General features: G+C 48.3%; 4 protein-coding genes across 4 annotated transcripts; 1 reads left to right on the top strand and 3 right to left on the bottom strand.

Annotated features, from left to right (window-relative positions):
- Positions 1 to 1,072: 1,072 nt before the first annotated feature.
- Positions 1,073 to 6,348, bottom strand: LOC113566726 (ATP-dependent DNA helicase Q4). Its single transcript, XM_026993627.1, has 7 exons — positions 6,144 to 6,348; positions 3,640 to 6,079; positions 2,929 to 3,580; positions 2,119 to 2,868; positions 1,886 to 2,061; positions 1,504 to 1,820; positions 1,073 to 1,439 (listed from the first exon to the last, which is right to left on the bottom strand). Exons 1-7 carry the CDS (start codon positions 6,243 to 6,245, stop codon positions 1,206 to 1,208), a joined length of 4,671 nt encoding a protein of 1,556 aa, XP_026849428.1. The 5' UTR covers positions 6,246 to 6,348; the 3' UTR covers positions 1,073 to 1,205.
- Positions 6,349 to 7,234: 886 nt separating this feature from the next.
- On the bottom strand, positions 7,235 to 9,131 carry LOC6599458 (glycylpeptide N-tetradecanoyltransferase). Its single transcript, XM_002024571.2, has 2 exons — positions 8,890 to 9,131; positions 7,235 to 8,724 (listed from the first exon to the last, which is right to left on the bottom strand). Exons 1-2 carry the CDS (start codon positions 9,089 to 9,091, stop codon positions 7,514 to 7,516), a joined length of 1,413 nt encoding a protein of 470 aa, XP_002024607.1. The 5' UTR covers positions 9,092 to 9,131; the 3' UTR covers positions 7,235 to 7,513.
- A 214-nt stretch (positions 9,132 to 9,345) lies between these two features.
- On the top strand, positions 9,346 to 11,162 carry LOC6599486 (UDP-glucuronic acid decarboxylase 1). Its single transcript, XM_002024570.2, has 2 exons — positions 9,346 to 10,268; positions 10,524 to 11,162. The coding sequence occupies exons 1-2, from the start codon at positions 9,420 to 9,422 to the stop codon at positions 11,037 to 11,039; spliced, it is 1,365 nt and encodes a 454-aa protein (XP_002024606.1). The 5' UTR covers positions 9,346 to 9,419; the 3' UTR covers positions 11,040 to 11,162.
- A 270-nt stretch (positions 11,163 to 11,432) lies between these two features.
- On the bottom strand, positions 11,433 to 14,293 carry LOC6599485 (steroid hormone receptor ERR2). Its single transcript, XM_002024569.2, has 3 exons — positions 13,805 to 14,293; positions 12,632 to 13,183; positions 11,433 to 12,563 (listed from the first exon to the last, which is right to left on the bottom strand). The coding sequence occupies exons 2-3, from the start codon at positions 13,166 to 13,168 to the stop codon at positions 11,628 to 11,630; spliced, it is 1,473 nt and encodes a 490-aa protein (XP_002024605.1). The 5' UTR covers positions 13,169 to 13,183; positions 13,805 to 14,293; the 3' UTR covers positions 11,433 to 11,627.
- Between the last annotated feature and the right edge of the window lie 6 nt (positions 14,294 to 14,299).

Raw genomic sequence — 14,299 nt, 5'->3', positions numbered from 1 at the left:
CGTACATGTGCGAGTCGTGTATGCAGTGGCATAAAATATGTGTATTTTTTTATTGTGTATTTTTTTTGTAAATTAATAAAATAAAAATCATTATCTTAACAATATCAAACATCGGACTCTGGACTCTCTGTGTCGCCGAGATATAACGTAAAGAAAACAATGAACTTGAATTATCCTTGATCCTTGAGAAGGACTATCAAATCAAGGACTTGATTCCGGGGTCACAAGAAGCCGTGGCACGCCAGGATCGGCAAGAAAAGACGGAGTTCCCGTTTCTTCAAACACAAAAATTGTTATACAACAGAAACCCTCAACTTGCGACGGATTTTCTGACCTAGGATACCAGGAAAACAGAAAGTACCACCAAATTGAAAGTGGTTGTTGTTTCTGTGATAGGAGTAACAAGGACCAGGGATTTTTCAATAGTTTTATTCATCAAAATTTAACTAATTATAAATAAATAAAAAAGTGGAATAGATTTGTTTCTTAAACCCAACAACAACGAGATCTATCTAGAGTTGCATAGCCCGCGTAGCCCCTCCCATGGTTTCCATAGTCAAAGTCCTTGTCTTCGATGGCCAGGTCGAAGGATGACGATGGCTTGTTATGTTCGGATCCTCCAAGGGGTGCGCTTCTGTCCTGCTGGGACAGACAACTTATTGCCAACCAAATTGTTTTTATACCCGATACTACAAAAGAGTACATTAGATATATTCGATTTTTGGTGTAAATGGATGTGTGTAACACCCAGAAGAAAGCGTTTCCGACCCCATGAAGTATATATATTCTTGGTCAGCATCAATAGCCGAGTCGATTGACCCATGTCTGCCAGTCCGTACGTTTTCTTTGACGCCTAGTTTAAAAAAATTTAAGAATTTGGTGTACATCGAATCAATATAGCCAGCCGTCTTCAACGCGCTGACTCTCTCTCTCTCTCTTTCTCTCTCTTAACTGGGTACAAATGTAAAACCGCGGCTCACAATGTTCCCGATCGTTTCTGTTTTCTATTCCCAGCTTGCATCAATATATATGTATAAGGGTATATAAATAATGATTGGCAAAAAGCAACAAGTATTTCTACATATTTTAGTTTATTTGAACAGACTTAAAAATTCCGCTTAGCCTTACAGAACAGGATCAACCATATCAAACTATTCTTAAAAGGAACAAAGGTCTGCTTCGGCGCCGACAATGAAAATTTTGACTCAAGTCCGCCGTTTGATAATCTCTTGATTGGCCAACTGGAGAATACGATTGAAGTCGACTTTCATGTGGGCGCGCCAGAACTTGCAACGTCCCCACATGACGGCCGGGTAATTTGGACTCGTGATGCCATGGAATATGCGGGCAATGTTTCGTCCAGTGAATGTGTTGTCGGGGTACATGTTGATCAGGGAATGAACATCATCAACGATGCTTTCATCCGGCACATTGCTGGGCTATAATGAATATTGTATGTAATAATTCAGGAGTTTGCCCTAGGAAGATATGCATTTTCCTTACCTCGATTTCCAGTTCAAGATCCTGCGGATAGTCGTTGAGGAAGTAATTCCTCACAATGGCCTTCAGTTGTGTGCATCGGTCCTGGGGAAAGTCCGCACTACAGCAGTGGTGACACGAACTGTAGGCCACGGCAGCCAGGCCATGGGCTACGTACTGCAGCTGAATCAGCTGTGTCTTCTCCTGCTTGACGGAGCGCGTATAGAGCGTATCCAGTGCATTATCAATCTCCGTTTCGGTGAAGTCACCGGGCACCTTAATGCGGAAGCCCAAATCATAGAAACTGACAGTGATGGGCGAACGCTTTGGATATCCACCAACTGCCAAAAGGGATGGGAGAGAATGATAGAAAGCTTTCACATTTAATCCACACTGTTATTCTTACCTTTTATCCATTCCAGGTCCTTCAGCTGGTACTTGACCACACCGCTGTTCCACCCAATGCCGGCGGCAATATCCGTCACCGAAAACTCGATGATATTCGAGTCATCCTTGAAGGTCTTGCCCTTAATCTGCAGGGCAATGGCCATGGCCAGTGGCGGACACTCTTTGGCAGCATGCCTGCCAAAGGGGAGAATATAGAGGATTTCTTTCACTTCAAGATTGACACACACTTACTTTAAATACTTTGGGCCGCCGTAGGAGATCACCTTGGCCATGATATACGCTGAGCTGAGGACATTTATGCACCAGCGCGGCTCAAGTTCCATGTAGCAGAGCAGCGTTGATATATTCTCGGCGGGAATGTCCAGAGCTTCAACGGTCTTCTCCACAGAGAAGCCAATCTCATGCCCAGGACAGATGTGGTACCGTGTTCCGTCTGCTTCTATAGCTGCGGCTTGCGGTTCTGTTCCTTTCGGAAATTGCTTCTCACAGCTGCAGGGTACAAAGATCTTTTGCAGCAGCTTCCTTATCACATGGCGATCAATGGAATTGGCGTACACATGACGCCGCAGCTCGCCCTGGTCGCCGCCCCTCGCGTCCAGAAAGAGATGGCAGTGGGCATGCAAGCCATCGCGACCAGCGCGTCCGATCTCCTGCACATAACTTTCGAAATTGCGCGGCATATTGTAGTGGATAACAGCCCGAATGTCCGGCTTATTGATGCCCATGCCAAAGGCAATTGTGGCCACCACAATGCGCAGCTCATTTCCCATAAAGGCCTTCTGGATGGTGCGGCGCCGCGAGGCGGGCATTCCCGCATGGTACGGCTCGGCCTGCCAGTTTACACGCTTGCGCTTCTTCCCCTGTTCCTGGGCTCCACCTGGTTTCCTGCGATCCTGCACACAGGTGCGTATGAAACCGGCAATCCGCTCACACTCATCACGACGCGTGCAGTAGATGATGATCGACTGGCAGGACTCGAATCTGAAAGGAAGTCCAAGGGTTGGCTCGTAGTGTTTAGATAATGGATAATCAATTGAATACCTCTCACTGTTGAGCAGTTGCAGCAGTGCCGCATCGCGATTTTCATCCTTGGACACGGACAGGACCAGATTATCTGGCAAGGGAGTGTCACTAATGATGCCCCGCTCCCCATCCGTGATGCCCAAGTGATTGATGATGCTCACCCTCGTGGGCAGCGTGGCCGTCGCTGTGAGACCCAACACTGTCTGCACGCCAAGATTCTTCTTCAAGACCTTGCAGATCATCAGGTAGCTGGGTCGAAAATTATGGCTCCACTGGGACACGCAATGTGCCTCGTCGATGCACGCAAAGGCAATGGGCGGCAGCTTACGCAGAATGGCCCCAAACCCTGTGGCACGCTCCCCCGACACAACGGCCTCGGGCGACACCAGGAGAATGTCAATCTCCCCGTTGGCAATCATCTCCTGCACTTTGATGCGCTGCTGGGGCGTCTGGTTGGTGTGCAGGCAGTGCGCGCGAAGAAACTGCGGCACCCCCGTCACCTGATCCTCCATCAGCGACACCAGCGGCGAGATGACCAGCGTGATGGCACCCCTCTGCCGATTGTACAGATACGCGGGCAATTGGTAGCACAACGACTTGCCACTGCCAGTGCTTAGAGTGACCAAAGAGGAGAGTCCAGAGAGTGTGCGCATAACGGCACGATCCTGACCTAAGAATCATGATCAATGAAATAGGCATGAAATGATTGATTGCTCCACCATAGCTTACCTTTACGAAAGTTGCTGTGACCAAACATGTGTAGGGCCTCCAGTACCTCTGGTGTTGCAGCCTGAACACTGCCGTCGGGCAGAAGATCATACAGTGGCTGCACTCCGCCATGCTGGCTGCGACTGGAGCCCCCAGTCGTCGAAGTGGAGGCGCCATCCAGGCCAGCCTGTTTGAGGAACTCTTCGGGTATCTTGTGCCCCACGTAGGTCTTAATGGGTGAGATCGGAGCCTCAGCCTGCGAAGCTTCCACAGCAGCATCTAAGGCCTCAAAATCAATATCCGGATCATCGCTCGACCAGTCTGGCTCTGGTCGAGGCTGACTCTCCCCATCGCTGTGGCTCTCCTCACTATGATCCGAGTCCTCCACCTCGTCTATTTGTAGAATGGCCGCATTGGCCGCGTGGGGCAGTCGCTCAATGTTGCGACTGTGGGCCACCAGGGCGCCCTGCGAGGCCATTTCCTGGGCCTCGGCCAGCGTGGGAAACGGCGAGGGATCCTCTTCCAACTGAGCGGAAAGCGGTAGCAGACTGTCGCCCTTCATCTTGCACTGCTGGGCAAAGTGTCCGACGCCACCGCACTGGAAGCAGGTGAGCAGTCCACCATCACAGCCACCCATGTCCATGTCGGGGCCAGTCAATGCTGCTATGTGCTTCTTGTGCCTCCATTGCTGCTTCTTGTATTTGGTAAAATTCACCGATTTTTTACCTCTCACAAATTTCTTTTTCTGTATGTTGATGGTCACAAAGTTCTCGTTCAGTTTGCCCGAGGCCACACGCTCCTCTAGCTTTTTTCTGGCTGCAGCTCGCTTCTCATTCACTGGGAAGTTGCCTCCTCCTCCGGCCATTGTGGGCGTGGCAAAGGTACTTATATAGCGCTGGGCTGTTTCGTCTACCAGTTCCAGTTCCCGGGGATTGATGCGTGGCACGGAGGTTACATCGCCCGCCTCCAGGGCAAGCATATATTTGAGATCTTCTGGATTCAGGGGCTGGCTCTGTTCTTCTTCCTCTTGTTCGGGCACTGACTCTGAAGCTGGAGGAGCTTTCTTTGACTTGGTCTTCTTCTCAGCCATTGGCTTTTTCTCTGCCTTCGGCTTCTTCTCTGCTTTTGGCTTCTTCTCTGCTTTTAGCTGCTTCTCTGCCTTTGGCTTCTTTTCTGCTTTGGGCTTCTGGGTGGTTTGTCTTTTGCCGGCTGCTTGCTTACGCTTTACGTTGCCTTTCTTTACTCCGTCCGGCTCGTAGGTGGCATCTTGTTCTTCATCATCCGCAGAGAAGTCATTGAGCATGGTCTCTTCTTCGGGGTCCGGTAAGGACATTTCCATCGGTTCCGAGCTTGCTTCTGCTTCGTGTACCTCTGGCTCTACCTCAGGAACAACCTTTCGTCGCTTGGCTAATTGTCGATACTCCTGCTGTTCCGGCTCCTCGTCACTTTCGGCCACAACAGAGTCGGAATCGCTGTCCGCTTCCTGCTCAACAGATGGTAACGCCACCACGTCCGTGTCTGCCACTTGCTTTGGCTCTGCCTTCACTTCAGGCTGCTGCTGGTGTTCTTCCAAACTCCTGCTTTGCCTCAGCATGCTCAGATCGATGTTCGCCAGGCCGTAGTTGACTTTCGTGGGCAAATGATCGGCATTGTTATTGGGCTCTAGCTCTGGGCTGTGCATATCAGCGTCAAGAGTGTTTTCCATAGTGTTCCTCTGCAGCCAGCCTTCGTCCACCTGTGTCTTGATGGCATCTTTGGGCTGATCCGTGGCAAGATGTGGATTGGCAATCATGGCCAACTCTTTCTCTTTGTATTCCTGCGCCTTGCGTATGAGAATCGTCTCAAAGTCGGGCAGCTCTTCGGCGAGATCGTCGTGCCCTGGCCGACCAGATGAGACAGAGGCGCCCACATTGGAGGGACAGCGTGAGAGTGGCTTGCGGGGATTGCGCTTGGCAAAGCCGCGTGTGGATTGAAATAGTTTGGCGCTAAGGCTAGGCTTTAAGCTGGCCGCCTGCTGTTTTGGCTGAGCAGAACCGTGTGGTATTGAAGAGCCCAATGGCTCTGGCTGCTGCTTCTTGCTTACATCTGTGCCCCAGGCATTTTGATTGAGCTGCAGCTCTTCCACGGCTTCGAATTTCCTTATCACATGATTTTCATCACGATTTACGAGATTGGTTAGGGCCTGCGGATTTGGCAACTCCTCAAGATTGGAGAATCCTCCACTCTGCGCTTGCTGATTCACAATAGATGATATATCCATCGGTAGTTGGGGTGCATTCTGCATGCTGATATCGCTGTCCAGCAGGGTGACACCCAGATCACTTGCCTGCGACATTTCCAGTACGTCGAACCCATCCTCGCTGAGCACGTCGTTGAGGGTCTCCTCCAGAAATGAAGTCTTGAGCTTGTAATACATCTTGTAGGAGTCACGGATGTCCTGGCCGGCCTCGCGTATGTCGTACTGTCCGCAAACAAATAAACAAAGTGCAGATTCTATGCGTGCTGCACTCAAATTTCAATCTCACCTTGGAGGGCACACGGCCATGCTTCTTCTTAAAGTCCCTCTCCCATAACTTGACGCGCAGCTTGTACTTTTCATATTTTTGCTTAAAGATTGGATCGTCCATGGTTAACAATACAAATTAAAACATCAACAAATGCTGCGGCAGCCACACGTCCAGAACGAATACACCTACAAAATGCATATATACAATGAGAGCGAGTGAGATGCGAGATGCCTGCCACTCCAGCTAGAGCAGCAAGCCCCGCTCAGTTTACGGTTTACGGTTAAAGCCAGTACTTACAAATTGCGAAGAAAACGTGTGAAGTGTGAACAATAAAGGAGAGCGAGGAGCGAGGAGCGAAGGTGAGCGCGCGAAAATTTTGGGGCCGATAAAATATACCGTCCGATCCTCAGAAATATACGAAAATATACCGTCTCATTTTAAAAATATACCGTAAGTATACTGACGAATTCAAATTGTATTAGGCATATTCCTCGTTTTAGATATTCCTTAACCGATTTGAAGAGGGCGAGAGGGCCAAAAACTCTCAATTAGGCCCTCAAGAGCGCCAATCGAAATTGTTGGAAACAAAAAAAATATATATATATACCATTGTTCTCAAATATACCTTTTAAAATTAAATTAAATAGATAAAATTGATCTTATATACCGCTATACCGTAAATATACCGTCTGCTCAATTTTTGGCCGGAAGACCGTTCCTGCCGGAATTGGAGACGAAAAGCCAAATCATTTTTTCGTCGCACAAGAGAGCAGCAGTGTGACCATGCAGTATACAATACAGCGCGCGCTGCAAGACCGATCAGCTGTTTCAGTGCTGCCAGACTGTAGTACAAAGAACGACAATTTAAGTCTATTAAAATAATATAAAATAATCAAAATAGCTATATCTATGTTGCTGTTCGTTAATACAGTGTGCGATTTGATACTATATAACTTAAATGCTATTATACTCTTGTGGGTCTGTAGTGAAGCGCTGCCAGACTGTAGAATTAAGCGGGACAATTTAAACTCATTAATAAACTTATTAGCATATTTGACAAAAAAATTATACGCTATGCATTCCATAATTCAAATTATTACTAATACGCATATTATTCGTGTTGTTTTTATTCGTACAAAATATTCAAGCCTGGCAATTGCCAAATGCATTTTTTATAAACAAATTTTTGTAAAGAACTTTTCGTCTTGGAAAATCGCCTGTGTAGAGAAAAGCTAAGTAAAGAAGCGCCCGCCCGCACGTGATTAAAGAAAAGTTAGACTTTCAGCACAGCTGGCGGGATGTGGGGAATTTGGTCAACGTGATTCGAACGGGGCGAGAATGTAGAAAAGACTGGTCTGGTGTGAGAAAGTGCGAGTGGTAGAGTCTTCTTACATGAGAATCAGGGCAATTTCCTCCGGCTGCATGGCCGGGCAACGCCAGTTATACAAATAGTATTGCAGGTTTCCGTCGCCGGCCCCGAACTTCAATGGTGTAAAGTACTTTTTGTTTTCCATCAGATCTAGGGCGTTGTAGACATCCATTTGAACATTACGGGCCGATATCAATGCATCGTTCATCAGGTCCAGCCAAGGGGTTTTGGTCGAAACGTTGTAGAAGGAATATGCGGCCCGGACAGCCTTGTGCACCGGATGGTGCATCACAGAGGATGGCAGACAATAGTAGCTGGTCAGATCGGTGATGTTGCCCTTCTCATCCGCCACCACAAAGCAATCGATGATGCCCTCCCGGGGTGTGAACCAGTGACGGAACTCCTCTTTGCTGAATACTGGGGAGAGTGAGAATTTCTTCAGATAGTCCTCGAGCAGCTTATGGGCCTTGTCCATATCCTTGGCTGTGATGCGACGATATCCCTTGGTCTTAGTTTGATCTGGCAGTTTGTAGAGCTTCACAGTGCGCTGCATGGTCATGTTGCGAGCCAAGTGCGAGAAGCGCACATCCACCAGTTTCTTGGGATTCAGCGAACGGTGCCAGTACCGACAGGTGGCCACCGGAGTAGGCAAGACAACTCCGGCAGTATAGGCAGCTTGGAAAATACCCGTAATGTTGACGCGTCGCGTTATCTCACGTATCAAGACCGGGGCGACACGTTTGCTTCGCAATTTCTTGTGCACGCACAAGAAGTTAATGTCGACGACTTTTAAGACTTTGTCGTAGGCCTTGAGTTTGCTCGGAATGGCTGAGATGAAACCCACAAGCTTGCCGGACTTCTCAACGCGCACACCGACATGCCATTCTCTTTTCCAGCCAGGTGGCTGCAGCGACCATTTGAGGAACTCTGGTTGATAGTCGAATCGGAACATGGCGTCATCGTCCTCAACATAGTTCTCGTTCAACAGAGTATACAGTTCCTTCAGGTCATTGGTGTCGTTGAGATCCAATGTGACCCACTTGAAACCGCCGGGCAAAGTGTACGGTTCGGCTCGAATTGTGGCGACCTCCTTGTTCGGCTCAATACACTCATTGGTGGTCACTTGCTCATCCAGCTTTGTCACTGGCTGTGTGGACCAAAAGGCAAACTTTTTCGCCTGCCGGCTAGCCACCACATCAGAGACAGCCTGGAGTAAGGCCTGCTGCTTGCCTGAAAAGGAATCGGATGTAGTTATTCATTAGAATATATTAATATCATAGGCATGCTATGCTCCTCCCACCGCGAAAAATGATTCCTGACCAAACCTAACCTCATTTTTGTAATTTTAAGGATGGTCTGTGTTTTCGGTGTGGGAGTGGGAGTGGTAAAGCTTACTTGCAGCCGCCGCAGAGGTAGCGCCATTTGTGGTCTCCTGCGCCAAAGCCTCATTCTCGTTCTCAGAGTCGTGCATTTTTAAGCCGGCAATGACTTTTTCCAACATTTCCTCCGATGCTGCCGTCACTTCTTTGACCGCCTGCGTAAGGTCCTGTGCAGCATTTTCGTCCACATCGGATGAGGCTGGCTTGTTGTTCGGCATGTTCTGCACTTCTTAATTGTTGATTGTGAAAATATTTTAACAAAATATAAAATTGCAATGAATCGCAAAAACTACAAGCAGCTGACTCAAAAATACTAATAGTATTTTATACACTTAGTTGGTATTTATTTTGGGGCTGAAAGTCATTTCCTAGCCCTGCAAATACTTTCAGTAACAAATTTATCGATATCGTTTCGGTGCCTGATAACATTGTCTAAATTGTTAATATAGTTTTATAGTTTAAGAATGCAATGTGGCGATTTCAATCGTTGATAAGCATTGGGAAGCAGTCTAGTTCTCACAAAGCAAGCCAAACGTCATCGTCACGATGATGACGGCAACAAAGAAGCGCCTAAAAATAGTCGCCGCAGCATCGTTCTCCTTGCTGCTGGTGGTCTACTTGTACAGAGCGATCAGTGCCTCCACCGTGGGAATGCCTGGTGGTGTGGGGGTGGTGGGACGGCTGTCCGGACCCATTGAGGAGGAGCAGCAGGGCCAGTGGCCACCCACGGAAGATGCTATACAAAGAAGCCTGCAGAACGCCTACGATGCCCACAATTCCCTTATCAAAGAGCAGCGTGCGGAGCTGCAGCGCACCAAAGAGCAATTGGCCCAGTTAGAAGAGCAAATCCGTTCGCTCCAGACCAGCACGCCTCGCAAATATCCCAAAGTCAAATACCTTAATTACAAGAATCGCAAAAGAATCCTCATCACCGGAGGAGCAGGCTTTGTGGGCTCCCATCTCGTTGATGATCTGATGATCCAGGGTCACGAAGTAATTGTGGTGGACAATTTTTTCACCGGTCGCAAGCGCAATGTGGCCCACTGGCTGGGACACGAGAACTTTGAGCTCATCCACCATGACATTGTTAATCCGCTGTTCATTGAAATTGACGAGATCTATCACCTGGCCTCGCCGGCCTCCCCACCGCACTACATGTATAATCCGGTGAAAACCATCAAGACAAACACCATGGGCACCATTAACGTACTGGGCCTAGCGAAGCGAGTGATGGCCAAGGTTCTGATTGCCAGCACCTCGGAAGTGTACGGCGATCCGACAGTTCATCCGCAGCCGGAGACTTATTGGGGCCACGTGAATCCAATTGGACCACGAGCCTGCTATGACGAGGGAAAGCGTGTCTCCGAGACCCTGAGCTATGCGTATGCCAAACAGGTACGTGAATGTTCGTAAATCGATTCGACGTCACTTGCATTTCTGGCTCGCATCCAGAAATTAAGCAGTATTTTCCTGATTTGATCTGCACTCAAGCATTAAACGATTTCAATTGGAATGCTGTGAATGCTGAATCAGCCAGCGGCCAGCCACTAATTGGCGTGCAAAGTTTCACGTTCCGCATGGGAGCAGTTCGTCATGATATAAGATTTCTATACCATCGCTCACCAATCTGTTGTTTCTGTTTACCCGCAGGAAAAAGTCCAAGTTCGCGTGGCCCGTATCTTCAATACGTACGGACCGAGGATGCACATGAACGATGGCCGTGTGGTGTCCAATTTCATCCTACAGGCTCTGCGCAACGAGACCATCACTGTCTATGGCAATGGCCGGCAGACGCGCTCCTTCCAGTACGTTTCGGATCTGGTTGATGGGATGATAGCACTAATGGCATCCAACTACACTCAGCCGGTGAACCTGGGCAATCCCGTGGAGCAGAGCATCGAGGAGTTTGCCCAAATCATCAAGCAATTGGTGGGCGGACCGAGTCCGATTAAGCAGACCAAAGCCGTGGAGGATGATCCCCAGCGACGCAAACCGGACATTACGCGGGCCAGACACTATCTGAAGTGGGAGCCAAAGGTTCCGCTCGAAAGGGGTCTGCGGCAGACAATCTCCTACTTTCGCAACGAACTGGCGCGCAGCGACCGGTTCCAAGAGAGCTCCAACAAGTACTTCGATTCGCCCGACTTGCAGCGAAGTCGCCCCTAAATATAGACCTATATGTAGTGTAAATTCGTGTGTGCCTGTATGCCAAACCCAAAATACCATTGGAGTTGGTAACGCAACGTCTCTAGTCTGCAAAAAAATGTAAATATGACCATCGATATAGCACTAATTGTAAGCCTCTTAAGCCATAAGCTCATGGATTGGATCAGATTGGTGGGGGAATGGGGATCCAAAATCCATACATAACAAAAGGGATTAGATCTAAGAAGCTACAGGAACAGAAGCAGCGTAATCCTTGGCTTTCTAAATCCTATCCTTTGCCCTGTATGCATTCCTTTTTGGAAGGTATTTGCATCGTTCTAGAAATTCTAGTGTAAAACCACACCACCATTTTAGGTTTAAGTAGGGTGTTGTAAACCATTAAAAAAAAGATCGTTTTTCTTTTCAATCTAATCATACCCGGACAAGTACTTTACTAACTATTGTATGTACAATTACAATGCTTACTCTAGGGCTTAAACACACACTAGGCACACTAGTATACAAGGAGTACGTCCAATCTTATGACTATATTTGCACCCAGACTTATCAACTAGATCAACTAGACTTCTACTTCTATTTTTGTTTCTTTCACCTGGCTAGCGGTTCGAGCATTTCCAGAAACAGCTTCTTCATCGTAATTACCTCATCGCGTGCCACGCCGCGCCAAAAGCGTCGCAAAATATCGTCTGCTTGCCGCAGCGAGGGCAGGATGAGCAGCAGCTGCTGTTGATGGGACACCGCGGAGGAGTGGCGAAGCAGGTAGACAACATCGTTCAGTGAATTTAGTATGGTGTCGCGAAAGGCGCGCAGGGAACTCTGATCGTCGAGCAAGATGTCACAGTTGGACAGGAGAAGAGCCTTCAGTAAATAGTACTCCTCCCGACGGGGCGATATCCTCTCCATGCGTTGGGCAATCTGAACGCAGTGATAGTAGAACTCCGTATAGCCGCACTCTTTGGCCAACAGCTCGTCCATCCAGACGTCGGTAGCGAAGCACAGTTTTCCATTGAAAGGCAACGATCGGAACGTCAGTTGGAGTGTTAGAATCTCCGCCCACGAAACCTGCAGCAGCTTCATCTGATCGTTGAGGGGGAGCTCTATAAAGCCAGGAATCTGCTTGGCCCAGCCAATCACACTGACCAGCTCCTTGTCGTAGATATCGCTCAGCACGCTGAGTATCTCATTGGGATCGTTGTTGTTGTTTTGGAAAATGCATGTTCCATTTGACGTGACGCCCGCACTGCTACTACCGCCGCCGCCGCCGCCACTGCTCTCTAGCTTAATGCTACCCGACGAGGAGGAGGCCTCATCATTGCAGCCACTGGTCGTGTGCGGCTGCTGTGATGGCGTTTGCACGCTCAGGGCATCCGGCTCGTAGGAATTGAGCACTTCAAGTATCTTTACATCACACAGCGACGTGGTGTTGGACTGGTAGAGCAGCTGCATAGTCTGATACGAGTTCGAGACGGGATTCCGTCGATACTTTTGCCGCCCTCCGCGCACCCGATCCAAACGCACGCCCTCCTGCGATAGCACAAATTGGTGAATAATTAATAACAAAGAATGATTAGAAATTGGATCGTCAAGGTTACCTTGAGCATACCCATGAGAAGGCACTTCTGGAAGCGACAGGCCTGGCAAGCCTTCCGTCGCCGCTTGTTTATCTCGCACTCGTTGTTCGCTGGACACGTGTACTCGATGTTACCCTGAATGGTGCGCTTGAAGAAGGCCTTGCAGGCCTCGCAGCTGGCGACACCATAGTGGAATCCAGACGCCACATCCCCGCACACCAGGCACAGGCGACGCAGCTCATCACGAACGGATCCAGCATTTGCACTGGCATTGATAGCCGATCCTCCGCCGCCGTTGCCACTGCCCGCTCCGCCGCCCTTGATGCTGTCGCCGTCGTTACTCAGCGAAACGTTGTGAAGATCGCAGGATAGGGAAGTCGTTGAGCTGCACAGCTGACGCTCTGGTGACACGGACGGGGAGGACTTCATTCCGCTATTGCTGTTGCAGGAGTTGCTTTGCGCTGTCGTTGCCTTTGAGGTGGGACTGTAGCAGGCTGCTCCGGCCGAGGATGTGTCTACCTCCTGCTTGATGTGTAAGATGCTCACTCCGTCGGACATATTCGAGAATTGGAGCTGGAGGATTAAGAGGGTAATAGTTTAATTTATCGCGCTACAAAATAAATGAACAAAACGCGCCGCACTGTGGTTCAGTTACACTGATACTCGAAATGCCGAGATTATATTCTTTTTATTGGTGTTTCGCGTGACTTGCAACCACTGTGCAGCACCAATGCCTAATCAGAATGAGGGGAAGGTGCACACACACATGCGAATCCAAACATACATATGCAAAATGCAATTAAGAGTGCAATGGGTTGCGAACCTACTTGGTCTCTGTTTCTCTTCCGCGGACTGTGGGCTGACTGAACGGAACAGAACGGAACATCCAACGAACGCTGGAAAAGTACAAAAACGGCCCACGCTCGCACACAGCAGACTGTGATAACGGTACCGTGCGTGGAGTACCAAAAATTAAAGCTAACGGTACTACAAATCACGACGCACAGCGCTGACCCGACGCTGATTAGAAAAAGTAAAAAAAAGCGCGCAAGCAAAGACAATGGGGGGTAGGAGGTGGCGACATGGGGGCCAGAAGCAGCCAGGTTGGAGATGAAAGATAAGCCAACCATTTCCTTATCACGCTTAGCAAACGTCACAATTAAAAGCCCGCAAGGTGTCTGTTTACATACTTACATAAAGTATTCGTTGAGGATCTCTTTTGTGTAATCAGCAGAAGTAGAGTTTTTAAAGTACACACGAATATGGCTAATAAACGAAAAAAAATCAACAGCAATACATATCGCTTTGTATGTACATATGCATATGTATATGTATTTATTTTGGTTCGAGCACTTTGTTATTGCTTTAGGTATCTGTCTGTCTGCATCTTGGGCAATTCGAAATGGTTAAGTAGCTTTCCGTTGATCATACGCGGTTTAAAATTTCGTGTTACTGCCTTTACTACTAGACATTTTTATGTTATTGCTTATGTAGAACTATGAATATTGCACATGCACTTCCCCATAAGATGTGCGCTGCAGACAGCATCAAGCATCGATTTTACTCTATGCTAGGCTATTACACTCTCGAACAAGGCACGATATCTTCTCTTGCAGAGCCACACGTCACACTATTTCCAAATTCTGGTTTTTCTTCTGCTCATTTTTGCTTTATTTCAGACAAAAATAT

The sequence above is a fragment of the Drosophila persimilis genome, unplaced genomic scaffold (assembly GCF_003286085.1).
Source record: "Drosophila persimilis strain 14011-0111.01,24,50 unplaced genomic scaffold, DperRS2 tig00000863-arrow-arrow-pilon, whole genome shotgun sequence".
NCBI lineage: Eukaryota > Metazoa > Arthropoda > Insecta > Diptera > Drosophilidae > Drosophila > Drosophila persimilis.
Note: the sequence above shows the minus strand (reverse complement) of the source record. Positions and strands in the feature narration are given on the sequence as shown.

Bases quoted from the DNA above. Each gene is read 5' to 3' on its own strand.
- LOC6599486 (XM_002024570.2), top strand. From the start codon at position 9,420: ATGATGACGGCAACAAAGAAGCGCCTAAAAATAGTCGCCGCAGCATCG. The intron at 10,269-10,523 runs GTACGTGAATGT...GTTTACCCGCAG, and splicing joins GCTATGCGTATGCCAAACAG to GAAAAAGTCCAAGTTCGCGT.
- LOC113566726 (XM_026993627.1), bottom strand. From the start codon at position 6,245: ATGGACGATCCAATCTTTAAGCAAAAATATGAAAAGTACAAGCTGCGC. The intron at 6,080-6,143 runs GTGAGATTGAAA...GTTTGCGGACAG, and splicing joins ATGGCCGTGTGCCCTCCAAG to TACGACATACGCGAGGCCGG. The intron at 1,440-1,503 runs GTAAGGAAAATG...TATTCATTATAG, and splicing joins ATCTTGAACTGGAAATCGAG to CCCAGCAATGTGCCGGATGA.
- LOC6599485 (XM_002024569.2), bottom strand. From the start codon at position 13,168: ATGTCCGACGGAGTGAGCATCTTACACATCAAGCAGGAGGTAGACACA. The intron at 12,564-12,631 runs GTAACCTTGACG...GTGCTATCGCAG, and splicing joins TTCTCATGGGTATGCTCAAG to GAGGGCGTGCGTTTGGATCG.
- LOC6599458 (XM_002024571.2), bottom strand. From the start codon at position 9,091: ATGCCGAACAACAAGCCAGCCTCATCCGATGTGGACGAAAATGCTGCA. The intron at 8,725-8,889 runs GTAAGCTTTACC...ATTCCTTTTCAG, and splicing joins TACCTCTGCGGCGGCTGCAA to GCAAGCAGCAGGCCTTACTC.